The following is a 26853-nucleotide window of genomic DNA, read 5'->3' as shown; positions in this document are numbered from 1 at the left end:
ATCTTAGATTATTATCTCGGATAAAAATTGTATACATAACGTGCAAAAGTGATCATCGTGCTATTAAGGTTCACGAAAAGTGAAAACAGCAAATAAAGATTTCAGAAAGAATGCAATGTGATGCAGCATAGATTTAAAATATTACCGGAACGCCGTTGATAAACCACTTGAGCCGTGCTGGTGGAAAGGATTTGCTACTCGTACAATTTAGCGCCAGGATATCCCCACTGGCATAGACTTTTTCCTCCCCCGTGATCTGCGGATCCTCTTGAGGGAGCGCTGTAACAAGGAAATGCACATATTTGACAACATGCATATATAACTATGCTAAATTGTTGCGCTCAGTGGAAATATCGTTTCACAAGCTTGAGATGTAGGTTAGAAAGTCCTGGTTCCAAGCTTTGACTCTTAATGTTTGTCAGGGAAATGAATCTAAGTGTGGAAGCTGCCTCTACTTTACTCTAGTATTTGAAAAAAACTACACAAAGAAAAAAAAATAAAGTAAATAAACTCTTATAGGTACTTTTATAGTGCCTATTTGGAAATTCTTCTACAATACAACACTATACAACAGCCATCATTGTGCTTCAGAAAGAGTATATCACGAACAAATACTACCACCAAAAAAGAATACCAGCAGTTTGTTAGTGAATTGGATATGTTCTTGCGTGAAAAGGTCATGTTGTAGATTGAAACACTTAGATCGACCTAAACAGAGTCACTTGTAGAACATAGACTACAGAATTTAAATTGGTTAAGGTTCAACGTCAAGTAGTCGAATATGTGGTGTTGCATTTTTTACAATGTATTACGATGCCGGTGATTAGGTGCTTTGAATCGTAATTCAAAAATTCAAATGGAACAAAGGCCTCGGTCTAGAGTTTTACTGTTGACCACCGAAGTACTCGGAAAAGGGAGTCTTCACCTCATGTTTAAGTCCAATGAGAAGCTGCGTTCATGTTTGGAGAACACCAAAGTCCCATCTCTTTGCTCACTGGCGATTGATTGATCGTGAGAATTTCATTGTCGTTAAATCCAATGTCATCCAATGGTTCTTATACTCACAAATAACTTCCATGTGGCCGTCGCCATGAACGGAAGTGAAGCTCGGCGCCTCTGCGCTCACTTCACATCTGTAGAGTCCACTCGTGCGTAAGCTTACGTGCCTCAAGAAGACCTGCTGGCTGTCCGACATGTGCGCCTGTAACAAATGATTGGATTCTTGAGAAAATTTAAAGCGATTGAGGCATTCGTCCCGCTGGTGAGAAACGATAAAATTCTGTGAACAATTACGCAGCTGATCGGACCGATTAGGGTTTGCACGAATTGTTTTGTGTCTTAAACCTTCCCTTCAGGCTATATGTAGCCAATTTCATGGGCAAAAAAGTTTTGCCAATGCTGAATTAGCCGATCGACAAGAACCTGACAATTAATCTGCTTACTCAGCCACCTACTTTGAGTTGCTGTCGCATGGTATAAAATTTGCATCAGTTTCAAAGTGCCTGCGACTGTCTTTATAATGACTTTCTTTGCTTGAAAATCTGTTTCGTATCACACGCAGGTTGGTTTTTGAACTTGTTTCTACATATTTGTAGGTATATCTGTACAGAAAAGATTTTTCGTTCCGACTTTCTAAAAAATACCTGGAGCAATTGGATTGAAATTTGGCTGAACAATCAATCTGGTGGAGGTGTGTACTTGATGAAACATCGCAAATTTTGTTAAACTTGATGAAAATTGATTGAATTTCTGCGATTATCCGTAAACCTGCGTTAACTGTCGCGTCTCGTATGATTCTATTACTTTACACACCCTCCTGAACTGTTCTTTGAAGTATCTATTCCATAAAAGCTTTTGGTGTTATAATTTTTTATATTTCCACTATCTCAACATTTGAGAAACCTATGAGCTATTGTAACTCATGATGCGGTTTTGGTATCTTATGCAAAAGAAAAAGAAATCATTTTCCTTCATTTCACCGGTTACTTCTAATATTCCGTTATTCTCCTACAGCGGTGTAAAAAAACGTAAGTTCATTTTACCTAGGCAGATAAGTGTTATTTTTACTCACCATCGTTACAAAGTATACTTTTTCAAATGCTACTGTCCATCGATACGTTCTAGCAAGCATTATTAGTTCTTTAGCACTGATTTCAGTCAGTTACAAAACGTTTTCAGATATATTCAATAACACCAACTGTTGTATAAACAAATAAACATTGTATAAATCTACTTTTTCGCAGGTAATCAATATTTTGTCGTCTGTTTTTAAATGCTAATGAATCAGCACAGATCGTGTGATACTTGATATAGTTTGACTAATTGTGAGAAGTTAATACTCCCTTGTGTAAATTTTTTTTTCTTTTCCTCGTTCTTCTGTTATTTATTTATTTATGGGTATACCATACTATTCCTCCCCTCTATAAGTAAAAATTCAAGCTAAAGAATTGAACACATAACGAGGTATGTCGTTTACACTTCACAGCCAACGCGAAAAAGTAAGTGTTTAGCATTAATTTATAGATACGATGAAAAATACGCAAACGGTGTTCATACTTGAATTCGAACTCAGACTTGTGCGCTAAATTATACATTCGTATCGAGATCAACGATATGCCTAAACGAAATGCAATTAGGTACAATTTCATCACGACAAAATATACTGTGTAGCCTTTACGAGAAAATCGAATAAATAATTCTCGCAGTTAAGCCATGGAAATTATTCACCGGAATAATTTGTCTCGTTTGAAAATAAAGAGAATAATTTGGAAGTGTCTCGCCACCTTTTACCAAACTTCTACCGTGCCACAAAGTAACGTCGTCGTTGAACCCGTGTGGAAAAGTCTCAAACTCGATGCAGTTGCAAAATGAATCTCATTGCGATAATCTTTGGCAGTTTGTATCGAGATTCATCCACTGCAAATATAATGCAAGCGTGATTTCGTAGTTGCACCGAAAACTGCGAGATCGATTAAGCACCATTTGGCAAATACGGTGCCGCAGACAAAACAAACACCGGAGTAACGAAATCTATTTTCTGTACACCTTGATGAGATCGATACTCGCGTATTGTTTGATCGATTTTATATAACTTTCGTACGTTGTTGACCATCACGCGACTCTCGCGGAGTCTTGAAAGAGCGTCACAATTTGACCATGAAGTTGGGTATCTCAACCCGGGGATCGGGGGCTTCTACGTTTCTTCCTGACAAGGGATAAGGGATGTGGATTACTTTGGATCCGTCGCTGAAGAGCCAGAGCTGATATATGTCGAGGTATCACTGTGCCAGTAGCGCGTACTCACTGACGTACTACGATTTTGAGTGTCAGAGTACGTTGAATTATATACACGCCGATAACACTGGTCAACATGAATTTTGAGTATGGGTTCTATATATCAAATTGTGATTTCTTCCACGTAACTAATCAAGGAAAAATAGTTTTGTGACACAAAGTTCTTTATTTCAACGTGCTGCTACCTGCTACTTATGCTGTCCACCGAAAACTTCAAGACTTGTTTTTATCAACGTAAGAAAGACAAAAACAAACTTTAGAAGTAATGCATCAAGATTTTGGTTATTATTCGTTCTATAGAACCAAAATTTGTTCATTTAAATATAAACACAAGTGAAAGAAAAAAAAAGGTATTATCCCAAATGTGGAACGGCGTAAATTGTCGAGCATCATTGGAGCAATGATTGGTTAAAGACCGCGAAACAGTTTTCCAAGTACAGTAGTTGTACCTTCTCATTGCGAATGACGAGATTCACTTAAAAAATCTTATCGATTTATATGAAAACATTGATAGCGAAATTCGTTCCTGGATCTTGCTACCACAATCTTCATCGAAAGAAGCGAAACTGCTCAACATCTTCTAGATCATCAAGCACACGTCCATAAACACAAGTCTCTGGCGAAGTAAGCCGTTCATAAAAAAATCTGTGGAAGCTTGACGTTCCGATTTTCTACCGATCACAAATTTCATAATTCGTTTTCATTAATTGACAGTATAAGTATTGAAGCAAGTCTGCAGGTTATAGGTACTTTATAAAACCAAGTGTTTGTCTAACCAAACTAACAGCCTGAGTCTCAAGTATTATTTGGTATATTATCCAATAATTAGATAACGAGAAAACTGATAACATTATTCCAAATTACTTTAACATCAAGCAAGTACCTACGGCTGGTTGAAATTTGTCGAGTTTGTGACGTTTGTAATGCCGAGAATCCAACTGACAATATGAATTCCCCACTCATTATGACTTTCAGTTCGGAAGATGCGATGACGCCAATTTTTGAATCATTGAAAACATCTGCGATTACAGATCATCATCAGTGAACACATGTTGAAAAAACAACAATTTTTACTGTACATGGTAAAAATTCGTTATCGACTCTGCAAACACGGCACCAATAACGAGCCTTGGACATTTGAATTAAACCGCGACGCTCCACGTAGGCAATCGAAATACATTTCGGCCAAGTAACATGGCAGGCTGCTTTGCATCACTTATCCTCAATCTACTCAATCATCGACCCACGGAAAATCATGGCACTTGGTGAAAAAGACTCGATAACCACTTAAAGGAAATATTGAAACTGAAAGTAATAAATCGCTGAGAAGAAAGAGAGGCACGTTCCTCTTACAATTAGCTGTCTTTCATCCTTGGATCGGTTGGCACTCCCCGATGAAGAGGACGTTTACTAATGTCCAACATGGATCAGTTCCTACTTTATGGATCACCACATATCCAGTGAGTATGTGTTCTGATATCCGCGGTATTTGCATGAGTTCGAGCACGCAACGTACAGGCTACTCAGATAAAATAATTGGGCTAATTTCAGCATCAGCAATTAGTAGAGCAGTTACGGATAATCGGAATTCACCTATGAAGTCTAATTGAACTGCTTTATCCGAGGCGTGGTTCGACAAGATCAGGATACTCGAACACAACGCACAATATTGCTGGTAACCTACCAGGTGTAATTCGATAAGCAATATCGAATCGAAGATATCACGGCAAATCGATGTACACGCGCTTGTGTACCTTCTACGCAAATTGAGTCCGCACGGATCGGTGGGTTTCGTCGTGCCAATCCAATTATAAGACGTCATACGACATCCTTCGCAGCAAATCACTTGACAATCACAACCTTAGCGGAGAGTAAATCACGCCATCTATAACCGTGGATGGATTTTTCATTCCTATTTTTGCCGGTTCTTGGTTTCTGCGTGGTCGCTGCGTGTCCGATCGAAAAGTACAATGTACGCGTCGCTCGTCGTGTAGCTTGGTGTTGGGATTTCAGGGATGCTCCGCTGCCCAGGGGAGTCGTCATCGTACAGCCATGCTCCTCAATCTTCCGACCAGCTGGGGGCTAAAGTTGTAATTCAGTTTTTTGATTTCAAGAAGTTCACTGCAGGGGACTCGCGAGCAGAAACTTGGAGTGGAACCTTAAGAAGAATGATAGTGCCTACCCGCTGTAAAGTGTGGGAGTGCAAGACTGCGCAGTGACTCGAGAAAAAAAACGTTCGAAACAGGAAAAGGGATCCAGACCAGGATATTGAAGAACTGTGTGTGAGAACGATTTCCAATGCTTAAACCAGTAACTTCATAATACAATGTTCTAATTTTATAGTATTACGTTATTTCTTCTTAAGAGAATAAGTTTGCCTACGGTGGGTCAGTTGATTTGATGTAAGATGGAGTCGACGATAAACTCAAGTTTACGATTTCGCAATTGAATGTTGACCATGTTTTCAGTATTCTCCAGTATAACGAATCGTGAAAATATAAATACTATACTTGCACAATGACTTAGACTTAATTCTTTACAGAAAACTAGTTATACTTCTGCTCAAAAGTTATTACGCGATACTGTTTCCAAAGATGTGTTTGAAATATTACTTTGGGATAAAATTGATGTAGAAGTCGAGGATTTGAAGTATACTACCAGAATATTAAATTCATAATTAAATAAGTTGCCATCGTTAATATTCATCTTGTTTAAGTCACTCCTGTAGCTAGATCTCCATCATTACTTTTGCTACTTTCTGTTTTCTCTTAGGTGGGAATAGGCTATGTCGTACCACCACCATGTTGACAAGCGCGAAAATGAAATTGGACGCTGCTGGATGCAATCCTCGAAAAGGTTCGCATAATTATTTATTTCACTAGTACTCGATAAGGCTTTTGACAGTAAATCCTAATGCTTTTCAGTATTAATACATCAAAAGTGTGATCCTTCCTGGTTATTTTACCGCGCTGGTACTTACGTTACAGTTGCTATGAGCCAAATGCGAAATGTTTTCGCAAAACAACACGTAGTTGGCTAATTCGTACCAATGCTGTTCCGGTAAATTGTACCGGGATACTAAATAACACTTCTGCCTCAGTGGATACAATCAGAACTAATGAAGAAAGAAGCACAACGTGCTGTAGAACTTATTAGCAGTCCATACAAAAATGACTTGCATGTGAAAAAGGAAAACCATAAACAAAAGGTGAAACCAAAGGACAAAAAAGTCAAGAAATCGAAATTGTCTTCGTTACGAACTGCCAAGACGATTTGCAGATAAAAGAAGAAAACCAGAAAGACAAAGTAACACCAAAAGGTGAAAAGATAGTAGAAATAAATGAATTCGTTGCCAAAAACTGTCAAGCCCGTCGCATCTATATTAAAAAAGAATTTCACGATTGACATTCATGAAGAAGAATGGTACTGTGGAATTTGATTCTGATCAGTGACACTTTCGAAAGTCATGATTTCGAATAATACATCTTTCGTTATTTTATATACGCATGTTTGAAATTTTCGTGTATCGGCAATTCGAAATATTGACCCTTCCAAGTCTTGACCACCATCCAAAAATACGTCCATGACATCGGAATTAAAAATAAAATTTGAAAACATACCAAGTCCAAAGTGGTGTGATATAATCTACATGGAGAAAAATTTCATTTGTTATAGTAACTGGAAAAATTCAGTAAAACAGGTATCGTTAAAAAAACTGTTTCAATATTGTTGGAATTACGAAAAACGAGGTACGCGTAAACATTTTGCGCTATCGTCGATCCTTTTTTGGTAATTGCAACGCAAAATCAGTTTCTTCGGTTTACTCCACTTTTTTAGTTGAATAAGGCTTCAACATCAATTTATTGTTGCACAAGCATTAAATTTTCGCAACGGTTACAAGAGAATATAGTAACGGTGATTGTAATGATAAAGAATAGTAACGGATACTAGACTTTCTGGTAACAGCTACAAAACTAAGTTTCATTTTGTACCTAGAACTATATTTTTCGATTGTGGTAAAAAATGAAATTAGTTGAGAACTGAGCGGTAACCGGAACTAAAAATCTCTCTCAGTGTACTTTCCCCTAATTTTTGTGATAAATCGTTTGCATAGACGTATGCGATCAGTTGTGTAAATGTGAATTCAGGATCCAAATGGACACATCATGTGATTAGTTGACTGAAATGGAAAACGAATTGCAATGAATATTTCGCCCTCCAAATCTACGACCAATATACGTTTTGAATGACGAATTATTGGCTATTAAACGATCTGTATATCTGTACAGCTACATTGCCGCTTCAACAATTCTGCGGTTTGAGAAATTTTACTTGTTTATTCTTGCATGAAACGTGATTAAAAGGGTACGTTACCCACCGCCACATCGGTCGAGAACAAATCGATTTTCCAAATCACGCTGCTCAGATTATGGAAGTAATAAACCGAAACTTACCTAATAATAAGTTTTACTTGAGAGGTACTCGAACATATTTTATATAGGGTATTCTGGGATACGACGAACCCACTAGGCCGCTAATTATTATTTGTCGCTTTTCAGCACCGGGTACAAGTTGTTTTGATATATCTCGAACAAATTCATCATTATATTGCTATAACTTAAACTAAAAAAAAAAAATTTCCAGAGCACGACGAACTCCTCCAAAAAATGATTAAAGAAATATTTTTATGTTGTAACTATTGGGGTATTGTATTTTACCCGAAATTCTCTATTTTGTTTACAAATGTCTTGTAAACTCTCAACTATAAAGTTTAAACGTTACACTATCTATACCGTTTTGAGGTGTTGCCACAGATCTGCGCTTCACAATCTCTGTAACAGTATTTTCATTACTAATCATCCGCAGTTGGCCTACTTTGGCAAATATTTGCTCGCTTACGTCTGATGCCCGTCTGAGATCTTGTAGCGTTTTTTCATTCCTATATAAATCACACCAGATTTGCAATATCTGAGATGCAAATAAGATAGATTCATCACGACGTCACGTGTTCTCAGGCCTCAATGAATTTCTCGTGAAGTAAATATTGTACGGGAAAGCATGACGGTAAAAAGAACAAGGTGAAGAAATGGAGTCTGATGGATACTGTTAAAAAGAGTTTCCGCAGTATGGCTGATCAACACCCCAGAGAGCCGTAAGAAGTTCAACGTGAGATTTGGCGATCTGGATGCGAATGTAACTTCTTTCGGAATTCAGGGATCCGGATAGTTGTCAGACATCCCACGTAGAACTCGTTACGTCTGCAGGGATGTTCACCGCACAGCGTAGTTATCCCCCTATTTCCATCGTCAAACACTTTTCCACCGTGGCGAAATTCAATGCTGCAACCAACTGCGCTGCGACGTTAGGTATTCGTTAGGAAATTTTGCAAGTCGGCGCCAACGCACCGGATAAGTTGTACCGTACTACGATTTCACAGAGCCGCCCGAGGTGGTGGGAGATTGCAGGTGAGGTGCAGCGCCTTTGATCTTGGTGGAATTTTATAACGAGGCTAATTTATGCACTATTTTTACACGGTGGTAAAGTCAAAAGAGAAAATCACACAGGAATTGTAAAAGAAAGAAAAAAGTAGATCGAGCACCTGGTATTGAATTTTTCCTCGTCGGCATTCCGTCAGCCTCACCACAATGCATCACGTTTGAAAGTAACCCAGCCACACTGGATTGGCACTAGAAATCCGCCGCCTTAACATCCGAAGGTAAAAGTGTACAATTTAGTTTTCCGACCCGATTCTTTACTGTGCTGGAAATTATATATCGCTGTTTTGCAATTTGTTACTCCAGTGAAATAGGTTTCACACAAAATCAATTTAGATTTTAGATCGTTAGATGTAAAGAGTGTCGAGATGTTGACGTTTTTCCAAAATTAAAATTTTTTTTTTCACGGTTAACGAGCAAATTTCAGCTGAAAAGCTCGTCAGTTTTTGTTTGCAAAAGGCACGATTACTCAAAGCTGGTTTGCCTGATATTCTTGCTAATGATGAAGCAATCTGCAAAAAATCAGCACATCCTAAGATTTGTTTTCGAATCTAAATATGCGCATTTGCTCAAGTACGTTAAAATAATGATAGCATGTTTTTTAATTTCACTTAAAAGTGACAATCGCATATGTTATATGCAAGGGGATGCTCTCGAATCAGGTCACCAAGGACCTCCACGTCACCGACTAACGGGTTCATAATATAGAGAGCCGTCGTTACATTCAAAAATATCTTTCAATCTTGTCCAAATACTCTTTTATTCCGGTGTACATAATTATTTACAATCTGTTGTACACACGTGTCACAATACACGGCAGTGCATCCAAATGTCTTGATTCTTGATCAAGAAGCTACAAATTCTAAACGTACCTTATGTACACCACGTGCACCAAGCCGAAGTCCCAACGCAGTCACGTCGACATTGAGTCCACATCGTCGCCACTGACTTATCAATCGTGGCGTTAAGAGCTCCGGCACACATATGCACACACGCCTCAAACCCAAAGACTTTTGTATATTTAGCCACGAGACAGGTTAAAGCTTTCTTTCAATGATGACAACAATCGGGAACAATGGCCGATTCGATACGTGCAATCTGCTCATAATCAGACGCCGGGATCTCTACGCGGTCACATGAACATCTCGGTGTCTACGCCGCAGAGAACCAGGCGCTTCTGATATGCATCACCACATACTCGTATTCAACTTCAAATTGACGGACTCCCCTCCCCTCGTATCGCTGTTGATTGGAAACCGATATCTACTTAACTGTCTCGAGCACTTCTGGTTGTCACGATGTCTAGAGCTCAACTGAAAATCTGAAAATCATCGTGCTACCTCCAGCTCGTTTCGTTTCTGCCCGATTGTAGCGCCCGATTCGAGCGGCTAGTCCAAGAAACTTTTGAGTTAATAGATAACTCTGTTGAATTACATTGCAAAGGTCGTTGCATAATTTCGAAATGAAAATAGCTGAGTGATATCGATAACCTTTTCAAATCCGTAGATGCGATTGAGCTCGAAACCTTATTGGCCTATCTTCGTAACAACAAAAATACCATCCCGTACAAAGCTTTTTTCAAACCAGTTTAGCGATTTTACTGAAATCCTGTTCACAAAAAAGTCATACCCGTACTCGTGAGACAAAAACATCCAAAGAAGTTCGGTAATTTTTTTTCAATGTCGACAAACCGTATTCCAAAGCTCGTTTGAAAATATCGAAAAATGACGTAGTGACAAAAATAATGCTATGTCCATATTTCATCCTAATCGGTTCCGCAGTTCGATTGGAATCCTGCTTACAAGGAGTCCATGCAAACATATATCCGCTTCTGAAAATACTTGCTAACTTTCTCTTTTGAGTACTAAAATGCACTTCGTAGGTGATTTTAGGATTTCAACCTAAACTGAAGTTTATTGCGATGCGCAATGTATAAGGCTGTTTACTAACGATCTTGCAAAAAAAAAAATATATATATATATAAATGTCCTTACGTGATTACGGTCCGACTTCAGATCCGAGCTCGCCTTATGTAATCCATTATTCTAGATATAGCAGACGATCGATTGAGCATGTAATTTTGTCACTTTCGACTTCGATAATTCGCTCAGCTCATTGAAATTTTCTACTTGATTTCCTTGTGCTCTTCGAGCTCACAATTACGATTGCAAGCACCGATAAGATGCGATTAAAAAACCATAAACAACAGACGCACTGTATAGTATTGTGAAACAATAATAGTGTATAAAAAAAGGATACAGAAAGATGAACCTTAGGGATGATGCGTATATTGAATTTTTTCATTCTCCTTATTCGCCGTCAAGCTTTCATGCGGAAATAACGACATGAACACCAACCTTAGACGAGGTTCAGGTTTGACTTTGAGTGAATATGCTCGGAGTATTAGAATAATCTTCAAAATATTTTTTTGTCGTCTAATCATGATCGAAATACCTGCGTTTTATTGCCACAATACAATGTTGACTGATTTACTATTTATTAACTCATACGTTTTTTTTTTTTTTACATTTTTGTATGATTATTAGTGTGCACTCTCAGTTTATCATTCAAAGTATCTGTTTTTATGGATCTTCCATACTTTTTTTCAGCCCAATTTAGAAAATACAGCCCCGTTAGTTCCTCGATGACAGGGTTCAGTTCAACGCTATGTTTTTCAAAACACTAAACAGCACCATTAAAAATGATTTTCAATTTACTAAACATTTACTGTACAAAAGAGGTGTAAATGAATTTACAAATTCAGTTCAGCAACGTAAATTACCATGCATTTGTTTGAAATTTACAATTGAAATTGTTGATTTCACTAAATTTAGTAGGAAATTTATTGTGTTCATAAATTGTATACACAGTAAATGTATGGTGAATTCATTGTTCCGCATCCGAATAAAACGTCTAATGCAGTGTAAGAATTTCGATACAGAAATTTTTAACAATGAACGTTCAGAAAAACATTGACTATTTTGTACGTCGATAATTCCGCACGTGACTAATGATGTCAGGATGCATGAATCGGAGTCAGCTAGAGAAAGAAAAGTTCCTACAAGCTGCTTTATCAATTGCTGTTTAGCCACTGGACCCATTCCGGTTATCTCAGCTCAAATTACGCGAAACCTTGTCTCGAATTTACTGCAGAGACCTGCCACTTAAGTCTCTTAATTAAACTAACGCTCCTGCAGCAATTCCTTCCCCAGCCCGGCACATTATTCATTTCATGTGTCACGATACAGAGTTTCATTTTACAGTCACAACCGCGTCGTTTACGCTACTTATAAGTTATAACGTGCATGCGGGAATGACAACCATGAACCACCTTTACGCGTATCCATGCCCTATCCGCTACATCATCGTGTGCACCAGACTTTCTCCCTGGCGAACGAAACTTTTTGCCCCAACAGGAAATTGAGTTAATACCAAGGTAAAACTTTCCTCACGACTATATTATCGCGGGCTGAGTTTAAAACTAGAAATACGAACGCGTATGCAGGATCGTGAAACGCATTCCGAACTCCGCAGTGCAAATGAATTCGGGCGGGATTATTCTCTCGTAGCGAACACTAACGATAAATCGAAATGCAACCAGGAAATAAAGGCTGACAGCTATTGCCGGGTATTGGTTATAGGTTGAAGATTTCTCGAGAAGATTGAGGCCACACATCAGCCGGAAAGGTGTACTTTGTCTGCGCCCCTTTCCACCAAATTGGAGGGCTCGCAGCTGCCTGACTGGGCAACCCCCAACTGATCGACTTCTTACAGCACAAATCTATCTTGTAATAGGGAGCTAAGTCTATTACCGGGGCTACTTGTCAGACTGGAAAAGTGCCGCCGTTTCCGGTTTATACGCGTATATATACACTATGTGAAACCTTTTCGCGAAATTTCGTCAGCCAATTGCTACTTTTGTGCAATGAATAACCGCCGAATGCTAAAGAATATCAATTTATTTCTGGTACAAAAAATTTTAAAAAAAATTTTTAAATATGCAAACTCCTGGAGTTAAATAGATATAATGAAACTTATTAATCCAGAGTAATTTTGGAATGAAAATTTTCAATTTGTTTTTTCAGTCAGTTTGTGGAGTGGGTTACAATAATTTTTGTCGGCTTTCACAAACTATTAATTCTTAATCAATGTCACCAGCTACGTTCAATTACTAAAATACCTTCAAATATTGACCATGCGACAACAATTTTTAGCTACAACAAACCAAGCGTGACCAAATGAATCGTAACACATTCGGGACAGTGGCGGGATACGTGACGTTGATTTTTCGATTATGAAGGTCAACAGTTGAGGTAAATTTCCGTATAATGATATGATTTGTCTTGTGATCAAAATTTCTCCCATGGTTAGGGATACACTTTTGCTGTCCAGCTCACTCGATCCTATTTTAAACAATATTCAGCATATCTCGGTGCATTAATTTTAAAAGTGTTCCCTGCATAAGCCGCCAGAATCCGGAACTGATTCTAAGCACAGTATTCAGCAACAGTGGGTCGAATTTGCGTCCTATTTGACGGAGCGACTATTGGTGTAGTTTTTGGGAGCGTGATGGAACGGGTAATCCCTCCACGTGGCCGCGATTGAATCGAATTGAAATACGCGTATCGGAAAATCCGGAATTCTCCGCAGTGCCGAAATGCCGAATTGAATAAGTTGGCGGTGATGCGAGTGGGTTGTACTGCGATGAAGGAGGAAAACAGAATGGAAAAAAAATAGGAGACGGACACGAAGAACGAACTACAGCTATAACCACGGTAACGGTAATGGTAACGGAAGTGCGAGAAAAGAATGAGCCGATAACCGTTTGAACGAATCCCAACCTGCTGAATCTCCGAAGACAAAAAGTCCGCGAACTCTTCAGGCAATCACTGAGATCAGAAGTTCTCCCCGCGAGCCAAGCCTAACGTGTGTCACAATTTTTCGTTGTTGACTTTCATCCAATCCAATCCGACGCCAACCGCAACCCCCGTGCATTGGAGTCTGGATTGAGAGCTTCCGGTATTCGCATGGGAATCGTTTTCGAATTGTATAAGAGTGTTTTCTTTTCGAGAGGTAATTGCTCTCGGACGTCAAAGGTATGGATGACCACCAACAACGAGGGGACACTGTTCAATGAATGTCAAGTTATTTATTTCGGCAGAGCCATCTTATTTCCAGAGAAGATACGAGTATGGTACACTGAGAAAAATTTCATTTGTTACAGTAACTAGAAAAATTCAGTAAAACAGGTATCGTTACAAAAACTGTTTGAATATCGTTGGAATTACGAAAAACGAGGCACGCCTAACCATTTTGCGCTATTGTCGATCCTTTTTTGGTTATTGCAACGCAAAATCAGTTTCTAAGGTTTACTCTACTTTTTTAGCTAAACAAGGTTTTAACGTCAATTTATTGTCGCACGAGCATCAAACTTTCGCAACAGTTGCAAGAAAATCTAGTAACAGCGATCGTAATGAGAAAGAATAGTAACATTAGTAACGGATACTAGACTTTCCGGTAACAGCTAGAAAACTAATTTTCATTTTGTACCGAGAACTATATTTTTGATTGCGGTAAAAATGAAAATAGTTAAGGACTGAGCGGTAACCGGAACTAAAAATTTCTCTCAGTGTACCACTGCGAAACAAGTTTGGGATCGTTCATAAGTGAAGCATTTTTTAACATCGTACGCTTATGTCGATTTACACGAGCTAATCTTCGAACGAGAATTGCACAAATATTATGTTGTCTTAATTTGTACCGGTGCCTCCAACGAGGTTATATTTCAATGAGTAGAAGAGAAACAAGAACGAGCCGTAGCGACGAGGATGATGAGCTGAATCACTGTATACCTATACTTCTAGTCCTCGGATGGAATCCCTGGTAACCACGGTCGATGTGAAAATGTGTAAATTGCTATTCTATCCGTAATTCATTCACCGCGTACGTATAATGTGCATCCGTTGAGCCGAGGGATCTGCGGCTCAGGCGGTTGAACAAAATTGACCTAATTATTCGCACTGTCCAGATCGGACATGCTTCCACTCGCCATCCATTGTGCATAATCGTACACAACCCTGCAGTTCTCATATAACAATATAAACACAAATGTCTGCGTCAAGTACGTACTTCACGAATACGCCTACACCGCACACTTGCACAACATGATTTCACGAATGCGGATAGAAGGGTAGAACCATGGATGTAGCAGAGATAGTTTTCCGTGCAATATATATATATATAACTTATCGTATCTTTAACGATGCTATCCGTCAACAAGGTTATACAATTTTCTAGCGAATGTTTGGTAATTTTTATTGGATCTAAAGACAGTTTTTAAGATTGTGTTGATACCATTGGCTATGATAGGGACTCTGGTCAATATGACTGCTCGGAGTATACATTTCAAAATGTATTTACATGGGAGTATGATAGGAAATAGTGTATTGTTAATTAACAAAAATCACGATCATGTTGTTATCACGCTCGAATATAACTTATAATTGGGCGAAAGCGATGCCATCATCACAGAACGTGATTGAAAGCCAAAAGGTGATTAATTCGTTATGTATCGTGCAGGCGCGTGTAAACGCATTACTGTTAGTTTGCGGATTGCCCGGTAGTGTCGCATTGCAATTTTAACTCCCAATATACAATGTTCATGAGTTCAAGTGCAGTTAACTAACAATAAAATATGGTATATTCTTATAACTGCGTCAGTCTTTTCTACTTATTTTCGTTGTACTTGAACCAGGTGTATAATCTCACAGTCAATTACATTTTGGTCGTGATTAACGATTCGTTACGCTATGTACTGAGGTTTCCCGAATCAGTCATTACATTTGTTCTTTTACTTGATATGGCTGTATCTCCTCATTAGCAGCCTGCGTAAAAATCTTAACAATAATAAAGTGGTCTAAGAAATTAAAAGCAAATCATAAGTATGATTTTCGTATGAAAGTTCCAATATAATTTTGTTCTGCACCATTCTTCGAAAGCAATAAGCTGATTGGAATTGAACTCTGCTCCAGCCATTTTGTTTAAACAAATGCACAAAATTCTGCGTTATCGGAAGTTGGGCAGCCAACTGTTTGAAATTTCAGAAGTATTTACGTGAAGTATTTGAATACAATCAATCAGCGATTTAATCTCATAAAAATGAACAATTAGGAATTATTTATTGCAAAAATCTTGATGGAATCTGTATAATTTTGAGAAAATAATTCTGTTGATTGCAAGAGAATGGAGGTCAACGGTCATATTAGAACACATTTGTCTTGGAATTTAAGAATTGCTGACATTTAGAAGATAGACTAAAAGTATTATTTCTCAGCAGTATTTGAAAAAAAAAACTGCTAAAACACATACCTTCGTATTCTGTTCCTATGATCACAAAAAAAACAGTTTCATTAAAAATAACCAATTGAAAGGGTCGATTACTCAATCAATCAAGAGAACGATAACTCTGAAATACCAATGAGAAAAAATTTCTAAATATCGATTAGTCAAAGTCTCGATTAACCGACTAGTTGACGAATCAATTGTCGACGATAAGTCAACTAATCGCGTGGCTCTAATATTTGATGATCTCTATTTTTCTTAACTCGAAAGGAAAGCAAAGACGAATGAAAAGCTGTACGCAGAACTAAACATCTTGCATATCATATTGTTACAAAGGTACCCTCTCACCCTGTATAACAATAGAAGGAAATCTCAGCCCTTAGAAATGAATTTATGTCATAAATAGATGAACTGCTGGGCTGTATTTTTTTGAACGGTCACTCTCAAGACTTTAACACGAGAGCATGTATTTATAAAATACACATTTTGCCCCATATTTTCTGTGTTTACTGTACTCAGCTTATTTTATCGGAGACCCGTTTCACATATGTAAAATTCACGATTCTCATATGTGGACCTGCATACCTGGGAAGGAAACAAATCCCAACTGTATTTTATTTCATGACTCGTGAAATTGACTCGAAATTATAGCATAAAAAATAACTGCGTGCCATTCACCAATGTTCCGACTCTCGGCGTTTTCGGTGCACATTTGCTTTACCCTGAAAAGTTTCCCGGTGGTCCGTAAAGGTATCGCCTAAGGTAGCCATCCTAACCAAACCCTACTCCGTCTCACACACCATCATTGAATTCTTAATCAGCCTTGGGATATGTAGAGATCCAACATGCCACCTCCAACTACTCTATTCTGAATATTTTAATTGATACAACTGGAGAAGAACACATTCATACTTGAGTCTTACATGCTCGGTATGGGCAGGGTAACAACTATCGAAAGTTACATAAATTTTAAATCATCAGCTGCGTTTAGTATCCGTTTATCTGATCATTGCTTTTTCAAGACGGCTTTCCAGAGCTAATCTCCGCGATAAATAACACCTCGATGTTGATTTGCTCATACGTGAGCATAATTTTAGGGTAATTTCTGGGCAATAAGAAATTTGATGTCGAAATAGATAATTTCATTAGAACTACTTCCATGAAAGAAATTGGAAAACAATTTACAAGGAAATTTGAGAGAAATCGATTTATCGAAAGTGTTGCACTGTCCAGTCCACATGACTAAAATCAACAGCGAGAAGTCATCGAAGAGAGACTTGCGTGATTACAGCGCTCATTTTGGCTCATACCATCGAAAATCATCCTCTTTCCGCACTTGAAATACAATATACTGATCTGTCGGGTATTATAGTCTCTTTGATAACATTTGGACACACATGTCTTTCAATCAGAATTTGTTCCTAAGAAAAGTTGTACCATAGTTGGATCATTATAATGTATGAAAATGCTTTATCCTTGCCTCTATAGCGTAGTTGGATTAGAAACGTACCGTTAAATTGTCTGTTCATAAACTAACCGCGAGTGTCATATTCTGGCTGATGGATTCTCATAACTTAATAAATTATGTTCCACAGTGGAGCTTCAATCTTATCAATAATCGAAGACCGAAATCGTTCGTTCTCGGAAAGCTGTGTACCTCGAATATCGGATGCGTGCGTCTAGGAGTAAATTCAAAAAGTTTTTCCGTGCAAGTGTAAGAAGTTGATAGCAGGTTAGAGGCGGGGAACACCTTCACGCCACAGAATGGAAGACCCGTTCCGATCGGGGGTCAAAGACACATGTAGGGAGTTTGCGAGTGGGCGTTGATGTGGTGGGTGCGGTAGGTGAACGTGTTTGTAGCGGAGGAATAAGGGATGGAATGGGGGAGAAAACGGATGGAGAAGTGACTGTCCGTAGCCAATAGTCCCGGGGGCCTGAAGGGCGGGCAGGGATACTCACGTCAACTTTAACCCCGTCGACGAGATAACTGTGCTGGGTTGGATTGGACCGGGGCACGTATCTGTAGAACTCTTCGTGGTCCTTGTACCACGTCACTGAGTAGAGTTTGTCTAGGCCCAAGTCGTATCTGTAAACACAAAGGGTTAGAAAGGGTTAATCTACATTGAATCGTGAAATTAATTCGAGTCGCACAACAGACACCAAACGTCTCTCACGCTGGTTATCGTACCTATCTCACCACGCGGGGTTGCGATTTAACAAGTCTAGTGAGATTATCGCACGCGGTACGAAGTGGAAGCCAATTTCTACCTGATACCTTCGACCTTTCTGCCGTTAAATTCCTTTCGACAAGTTGTGAATATAAGTTTGATTTTGATCGTCAGAATTCAGGCGTTCTCAATTGTGTCTGACGAGAGTTTTCAGAGTGAAAGAATATGAGTGTCTGCAGTAATCTTTGACGTGTGTAGAGAAAACTGTTTTCGATTGAATGGTCTTGTGTTACTTGAGTTCCTGATTCCGGGTCAGAGCTAGCTTTCAGGCTGTAAGGATAGAGGAATACGTAAAAACCAGTTTCGATTTTCATGAAAAGTTGGTTTCAAGGTTGCAGTGAGCTTCGATTTAATTTCCAAGATTTTGAAGTTCAGAATATTAGCACCTTAATGAAAGTCGAAGAAACAGGTTCGACTTCACAACAAGATTCCTGAATTTAAAAAAGCCTCATTTAATTTTCCAGAAATTATAAGCAGTCTGTTCGACACACTTATAATATTGGGGCAGCCCAATACAAAGTTTCAAAATCTGGTTGGTGATATTCTGTAGTTGAAAATTTGTTCCATCGAATGAAAACTGAGGTCAAACGTCATGTCCATTTTAGTAGCTCGAGCTGCCAATGAATAATCAGGTAGTTTAACCAATGATAAATAGCGTATAGGTGAGAAAAATGTGAATAGTTTGATTTGAGGATACTACCCTGTGTCAAAGTTTCAAAAAATGAGGAACAGTGACCGTTTGACGCTAGGTGAAATCGCATGAAACTCTCGATCTACGTTCTTACACATTCCGACAAGTGAAATGGTTTCCGATTCCGAAAAATTGTCCATAATACTCAGTGCAAAAAAGTTTCCGCAGAATTTTGTCGTTTATTATTTAAGCGACACAGAATGACATCCTGTGGAATACCTCGGATAAAACGAATAAAAGCTGCTTATAATAAGAAAAACACACTGTCGGTATTTCTGAGGGTTTAATTAATTCGTGGATTGTTAGACAAATACATGCACACGTATGGATGTGAACAGTTTGTTTCCTCGCGGGAGAGCTGTGAACAACTGAAACCTGTAGTCACCGAGCAGTTTGCTTAAGGGTGCGAGTGTGGATAGTGGGTAATATTCATCATCTGGAAATCTGATGCGCTCGTTCCGACTTCCAAAGCCACCGTTGCACCATCAGAACTGCCTTACTAGGTGTTGACCTCCCTGGAGAACGTTCCTATATCTCCGCTACTGCACCACATGAATAACAATACAAAGCACCAGCGTCCCGCAGAAAGCGCCGCGGTGAAGCCTTTGTCTGTGCAGTTGCATTGGGATATGATGCCTTATGCAGAATTGGTCCTCACTCCGAAATAGCTGAATGTGTGTTTCTGTACTCCGTGTATCCGAGAATCCCAACGAATAGAGACGAGCGAAACAGTTATTACCTCTGTTGGCTCCATCGCGAAGATCAGTTTTCACGTATGTTTTGGAGAGAGGTTTTCAGATGTTGTCCAAATCCAATTCAAAACCAATAAATCTTGCAATACGTAAGTGGGTTGTGATAAATTTCAACGTTCCAATTAGATTGACCTACAACCCTCAGAATTTGTCACTCCGCATATTTACGGTACCATAAACGGACGTTACCCAAGTTAATCTCGTACTCTTTTGACGCATCTCGATATAACTGTACTTGGAAGTCTCACATGGTTTATTCGCAGTATCTGAAATGGATTTCAATTTCGGATACAAAGTGATCCTGGAATAAGTATCGGCATATGTGTCGATGAAGTTTCACCCCTGCTGTTCAGCGCTTGCGTAATAACAAGATTCGTCTCCCTCCGAGTTGGCTTTCGACTGTAGTACCTGGATCACCACATCCAGGCATCAGATTCTGGGTTCAAACACTTCGTACTCAAATAGTAATTGCACACTGTTTGCACGCGATGAATGTCGTTGAACTCTACTCGAAAGATAAAGTTTGGTGGTAGGTGGACACACAGCTGCGAGCATCGAGCACTAGAGTGGAACTAAGAAGTCGAATCATTATCATCGCACAAGATGATTCCTCCGAGGAACGTCGATGTTTCGCGTGAAAAGAAAACTGTAACAAGGCGCTCGTCTTTAGCTCATCCAAAACCTTGTCTATGGCCAACAAACAGGCTTTTAGAGAACAGTACCTAAGGGGCCGTCAATTTTTAATCGGCTTTCCGCACTCGAAGGCTCATCGCCTTGAGCCACAAGGGTGGTGCACCCCTCGCAACGAAGGCTAGAAGTTAGGTTACAGTGAAGCTTCGTTTCCGCACGGTATATATTATCCACGTATATACACAGAAAAATATGTTATTCCGGAAGTTTCCAGCACGCAAGGCTCCGGAGGACGTAAATCACTTTATGTTTATTTAATTTCCGATTGGCTACGTGCCTTACAATCTCATAACGATCTTGGCCCGTGTCGAACGCGTCTAGTGCAACAATAAATTATTAGAAAAAGTCGAATCGCGAGCAATAACTGCAACGGGACGTTGAATGGGCGTGCAACGAGAATACAAAGGGAATCGAGGAACCTGGAATGTGTGGGTGAATCGTGCGCGAGTATCGAGGCGTGAATACGGGCGCACAATTTGGTGCGCTCTACACTGGAATTGATTTGCATCCTCCGGCTTATTTGCCGGGTCACATCCCAGGGGTGGTTCAACCCGACCATCAATTGATGAACATGCAGTATTGAAATACAGCTTCGTGGTACCATTATATACCGCGATATTATACAAACTGTTGCCCGTGGTTTTACCGGCTAGGATGAACGTCGCACTATAAAATTCGCTGCATGGATCGCTGGGATCCATTATTATGTGACGTGAGCTCTCCCCGGTCCAAAGCTTCCGATCTGAATGGCGACTTTTCTGCTTTCCAAAAGCAGCTTTTACCGCAAGCACATGCTTATGTGAAACAAGTTCCTTGACGATCCACAGTTGCTCTTGCAATCGTTAGTTCCACCTACAATTTTCACCGATTTAATGGGAACTCGGCTTTCTATACGTGCAGAATACCAGACGCAGCTCTTTTCACCTCGGAAACTGTTGCACTTGCGGCTACGGCTAATTACAAACGGTCGCTTGGTAATCCCTGGACTGCACTTTACGCTACGAAGCCCATAAAAACTGGACGACACTCGAGTATCCCTCTGGCTTTGAAGGACTTTGTGTTCACGAATACGTTTCCCAACGTTCATGCCAAAGGTTTACTCTAGTGATTCATTTTCGGATTTTCCGTTTTGATATCGGGCTGCATTCTTCATTGGTTCGATACTCGGATAGCAAGCTTCACCATGACCATTTTTTGGCTAGCATTCAGTCTCATCAAGCCCGCAATTTACGTTATCGGATTGTAACGCAAGCCGTAAAGGTGGTTAGTTAAGGATTGAGGAATGGGAAATTGTGTACACTACGCCCAAAACGGTTTTACGTGCCTTCAAGTCGCGTGCTGGTCCACAATCCGCGGTTGATAGATGCGGAGAGAAGAGCTGGGGCGCTTGTAAAATCTTTCATATCATCGTGTACGTGCTTGGGGGCGCGTGTTATTTTTCACCCGAGTACTGCTGACGCCGCTTCACCGTCTTGAAGATCATATAGATAAGAGAGCCCCCGCGGCTAAGAAAATAGAGAGCCGAAGTAGGCGGAATCTGCCACGAGCAGTGCTGACGTCAAATTATACGTCCGTCTACGTGTAACCTAACATATATATATATATATATATATATATATATATATATATATCGCGGAGGCCCGATCGCGTCAGGGCGACGGCAGAATTCAGAGATGGTGTAAATTTGACAGAAACGCAAGAAGCGCTTGTACAACAGCCGGGTCAAAAGAGACGGAGGAACTAAGAGAGGGTGAATCAGAGCGAGACGGAATCGGTGAGTGTAGGCGAAAGTCTCAACGAAGCTGGAAGCTGGGCTGAGGATCGAGGAATTAACGCCATATTGTTCAGCTCGTCGTTCGGAACGAGGAGTTCTTGAGAAAACTTAATTGCAAACGGGTTACAGTTTAGGCAAGTATAGAATCACCCCAGAGAACTGGCGGAAGACTATCTTGAAACTGGATTGTCGGGACACTCGGGACTCTTCCGACCATCTCGGATCCTTTTGGATTCTCTGGATATAATTGTTTCGGCAAATGTGTCTACTACCAAAAGACCACTGGCAGTGTGCCATTCGTAATGTTTAGGCATTTCGTCTACGCTAGTTATCGCACACTGTCATGACAATGCTGTGTGCGTTCCAATGCACCGGTAACACTGCGACATAATGCAGTGATGAAAATCTGCTTCCACATACGATATCGATAATTCTACAATCTTCATGTGACATTTGGCGCTCCGATAATGAAGACATTTACGCTGGTGTCACTGATAATAAATTTCACTATCATGTTGTACAGCTACTAGCGTATTTGTGGTTGAAAATCACACAGTTATACAATTCGGGTACGTCTGGAGGCGAAATTGATTCACTTCGAAGCCGGTAGATCTTTTATTCATCGTATAAAAAGTGTTGCAGATGTTCATTTGATTCCAAACTTACGATAACTGTGCAACACAGATAAAAATCTTATTGTTAGTTACAAGTGGGATGAAAAACATGTAGAATAGGAAATTGGAGAACTAGCTGGTACTCAGGAATCAACAGTAAATCAGAGATTCAGACTGACCTTTTTTGGAAATGAACAAGCAGCAGGATACATCAAAATTTGATTGATTTTTCGATGCAGTGTGCGACAACTTGGGTTAAATATTTTAAGAGGACACTTTGGTGAAATTTTGTCCAAAAAAAGATTTTCGTAATTCTTGACTGATTATAAAAAGTCGTATAAGGAAATCCTTCCACCAATTCTAGATCATCGTAGTATTTCCGTTGAAATAAATTTCAACCTTACGCGATTAAAATCACTATTCGCAGAACCGAGGATGGCAGGCAATGCTCCGTCCGAAACGTGTCAAGAAAGTATTCTTATTATTGGCAACTGACCGTTGCACCCAAGAATTCTCATCCTTCCTATCCCGCAACTGATTGCGAAGAGATCATTTTACGTTGAAGCGTGAATATCGGAGCTGAGGTGGACCGAGAGATCGGGTGGGAATGTAAATTACGAGAAGAGATGTTATTGAGTTCGTTAGATGCCTGGTGAGTCGCATTCGCTGAAGACATGGCTGAAAATTTCATTACCAGATTACTCGACTGCCTGCCTCCCCGGTTCTTGCGCTCGCGCACGCGGATGGTATATGGAAAAATCTGAGATAATTGTATCATAATTTAGGAGGACGTTGTCAGGCGTGCCCGAGACTCGACGAAGAAGGTAAGGGAAGGGAATGGAAGGTAAGGGCGGAGCGCAGCTCCTCTTCCATGCCGTTCAACCCCATCCTCCCCTTTTCCGTTCGCCCCTTCCGCGCTGCGTCGCGTCGTTCCATTTCGCGTACACCAACTGCATTAGTCGAAGCCAGGAACGCTTCTAGAATTCGTAAAATAAGCCGGTTGCCGTTGGCAGCATGTAGAGAAGAAGGGAGAGATCCCGGGAACGACAACGTCCGCAACTTCCGCCGGCTCCGGATGAGCATCGAACCAGATCGGCGATAAGTGTGGATAGGCTTTCGATCGAAACTCTCTCTCCCTCTCTCTCTCTCTCTCTCTATGCTGACTTTGGTCTGCTATTCACAACCGAGGCATTTCGTTCTGTCGATACGTGCCTCGTTTCCTGCCAGATGCATCTCCACACCGATCGCTGCTGCAACGCGAATCACGCGAATGTCCGAAATTTAGCGCGTCAACTACGCGTCCTCATCTTCTCACTCACTGTCGGAGAGAAATTCTTTCGGCAGCGCTCACTCATTTATTAATGTAAATCCTAATCAGTTTTCCATCGATACACAGTTGTACGAAGATAGGTATTGAAAAAATTGGGTGAATTTTGCAGTGAGAATAATTGTATAAATATTTAAGAGTTATTTGAACAGTCATTTGTGATATTTAGTACATTTTTTTTGTCACTTTGGTTGAATATGACTGTCTACTACGCTTGGTGTAACTGCGGCTCCATCGAGAACATGGATATGGTTGAACGCATTGAATTCACGATCATGGTCTGCCGAATAAATGATTCAGTTATCGGAATTGAACATCGGTTGATTTATTTAGTGGTATCAGTGCGTAAATAGATGTTCGGTAAAACCAACTGGCGATGAAATTTTATTACAGCGAGTAAATTCTCATTCGGTGGTGGTCTGTGGTCGTTGAATTAATTGGTTCAATAAATTTTTCAACTGCTCGTGAATGAGAAAATATTATTCTTATTCTTGCAACAACGATCCCATAAAAATAATAATAAGTTTATCATTTATGTTTAGTAACTGTTTCTATATATACATATATTGTTATTATAGGGATCCAAATATTTCTTAATTCTCAAGGTATGAGTTTAAAGGGTTTGTTGATTTTATTGAGATTGATTTTATCGCGCTGAAAACATCGTATTTATACAAAAATACTTTCACAAAGGTTAACGTTTCGTAAATTAATACCTTGGATTACGTACATAATATTATATATTCTCTATCTTCTATTTCAAAACCTCAAACGTACCCTTCAACTGAAACTTATCTACATTTGTCAGTAAGATATTCACCATTTCAATTTAAAGGCAAAATATTTTGGAGACGGTAATTTAGAAAGGAAATTCAGTATTTCGGAAATCTCCAACGAATTTTGTGATTTTTCTTTCTTGTTTTTTTTTTTTTTTTATTTTTTTTCAGTATTATTTATATTTCCCCATTCTGCAGAAACTATAGCGTTTCTATAAAATATTTCTCTGACTCTGAATTTGAAAATAACAAATTTCATGAAACTAAGCGGAAGTGCTTGCTTCAGTGCATAAAATAAATAGTAATAACGTTTCGCATGGTCATAATTTTTCAGCACAGAACCGCAGAAGCTCGAAATTTGTATCGCGAGTCAATGATTAGCATACATTATTTTATTTCACTATCCGTATAATTTTTTGCGAACCTCCCGTTCATATCAGGACAGAACATGGTTTGCCATAAAAAAAAAAAAAAAAAACAGATTATTTTTCTCTCAAGTTACGTAATTATCACTGTACGGAGTAAAATGGAATTTTAAGAATATCATGAAGATTATTAATATATTAGTATTTCAATATCGCTGACTGATGAAGTAAAAAAATCAATGAATACCTCACTCTATCGCTACGTGTATCTTCGCCAGAGTTTTTGCAGCGACTGCTAAAAGACACGAGGCCAAATTTGAATTCCCCACGAGTATTTCGAATAAGGCACGAACGTATAGATATGTGGATTCCGGTTTTCTAAAAATCCCAATCTTTTCCCGGCTGGCCGTAATAACACAGTTTCTCGCCCTGCAGCGAGAGTTGCGAAATCGATTTGGTGGTAAAATTGGCGAGAAACGTGCCCATGTTCGCTGTAGAAGGTTGCCAATTAGAAGAAGGCACGTACCGAACGCGGAGAAATTCCAAGCTCCGGTGTGCTGTTTTGTTGTTATTGCTTTTTCGGTTTTTCGTTGTCGTTTGTTTGTGTTATTCTCATCCCCCTACGCCCGTCTCCTTTCCTCCTCAGTTTCCCGCAAGTATCAGCAGTCTTGTTATATGCTCAAGGACGCAGCTAATGCATTAGTGATCAGCCGTATACCGAAATACCCCCGTGTAACTGTGCGGACGAGAATCAATGGGGATAATAATCAGGAAGATTGAGAAGGGATTTGAACTTGGTGGACGTTAGAATTAGTCTCTCTGTATATACTGCGCCTAATTCTGACCTGATCCAGAGTCCGGACCCATAATCCCACCCGAATGAAAATTCAGATCTTTTCCTGCTCCCTGTCTCATTCTCTTTCTCTTTCTCTTACTCTCTGCTTCCATCCAGCCTGTATACCTCCTCTCCTTTTCATTAGTAGGCGGTACTGTAGTTGTCAGGAACTCGCACGAGAAAACTTATTGGTACCCGGATTACGCGAGTAGTACGTTATTAGTTGGGATTGGGGATTATGATCCAATCGCGCAATTACAGAAACGCGTGAGCTGAACCGCGGGTCTCTGGGACCACCACTGACCCTCGTGAAGTAGAAAGTTCTATCTCTCCGAAGCTACGTTTTCTTTTATATTTTATTCTCGACTCAACTTTGCTCAACTCAACGAATGTTCACTTTTTTTTCACCCGTGAAGCGGGACGGAATTGGTACATTACTCCCTGTTTACTATTATTTTTCATCTGCGGGAAATATGACATTATATTTCCCGCAAATTCAAATTAGCGGGAAATATGCATAATATCATATTTCTCACCAATAAATTTTCTGTCTTTTCGAGTTTTCTCTCTTTCATTTCCATTTTGAACTACATGCTCTCTGTATTAATTAGAAACTTTGAATAATATAATAATTTCAAGACTTATAGATAACACTCGCACGTTAAAGGAAA

The 26853-nt window shown here is 39.6% G+C and overlaps 1 protein-coding gene across 16 annotated transcripts in view; it reads right to left on the bottom strand.

Moving 5' to 3' along the window:
• The window catches only part of LOC124176586, a 101834-nt gene that overhangs the window by 17277 nt on the left and 57704 nt on the right, over positions 1-26853 (bottom strand). For all 16 annotated transcript variants that reach the window (XR_006869415.1, XM_046558069.1, XM_046558079.1 and 13 more), the window contains 3 exons: positions 18090-18216; positions 1066-1201; positions 146-279 (listed from right to left, as the gene is read on the bottom strand). Coding sequence is in view for 15 of the 16 variants with exons in the window: in XM_046558069.1 (XP_046414025.1) it covers positions 146-279; positions 1066-1201; positions 18090-18216 (397 nt within the window). In the remaining variant the exon portion in view is untranslated. The remainder of the gene's footprint in view (positions 1-145; positions 280-1065; positions 1202-18089; positions 18217-26853) is intronic.

This window comes from Neodiprion fabricii, chromosome 2, assembly GCF_021155785.1.
Source record: "Neodiprion fabricii isolate iyNeoFabr1 chromosome 2, iyNeoFabr1.1, whole genome shotgun sequence".
Taxonomy (NCBI): Eukaryota; Metazoa; Arthropoda; class Insecta; order Hymenoptera; family Diprionidae; genus Neodiprion; species Neodiprion fabricii.
Note: the sequence above shows the minus strand (reverse complement) of the source record. Positions and strands in the feature narration are given on the sequence as shown.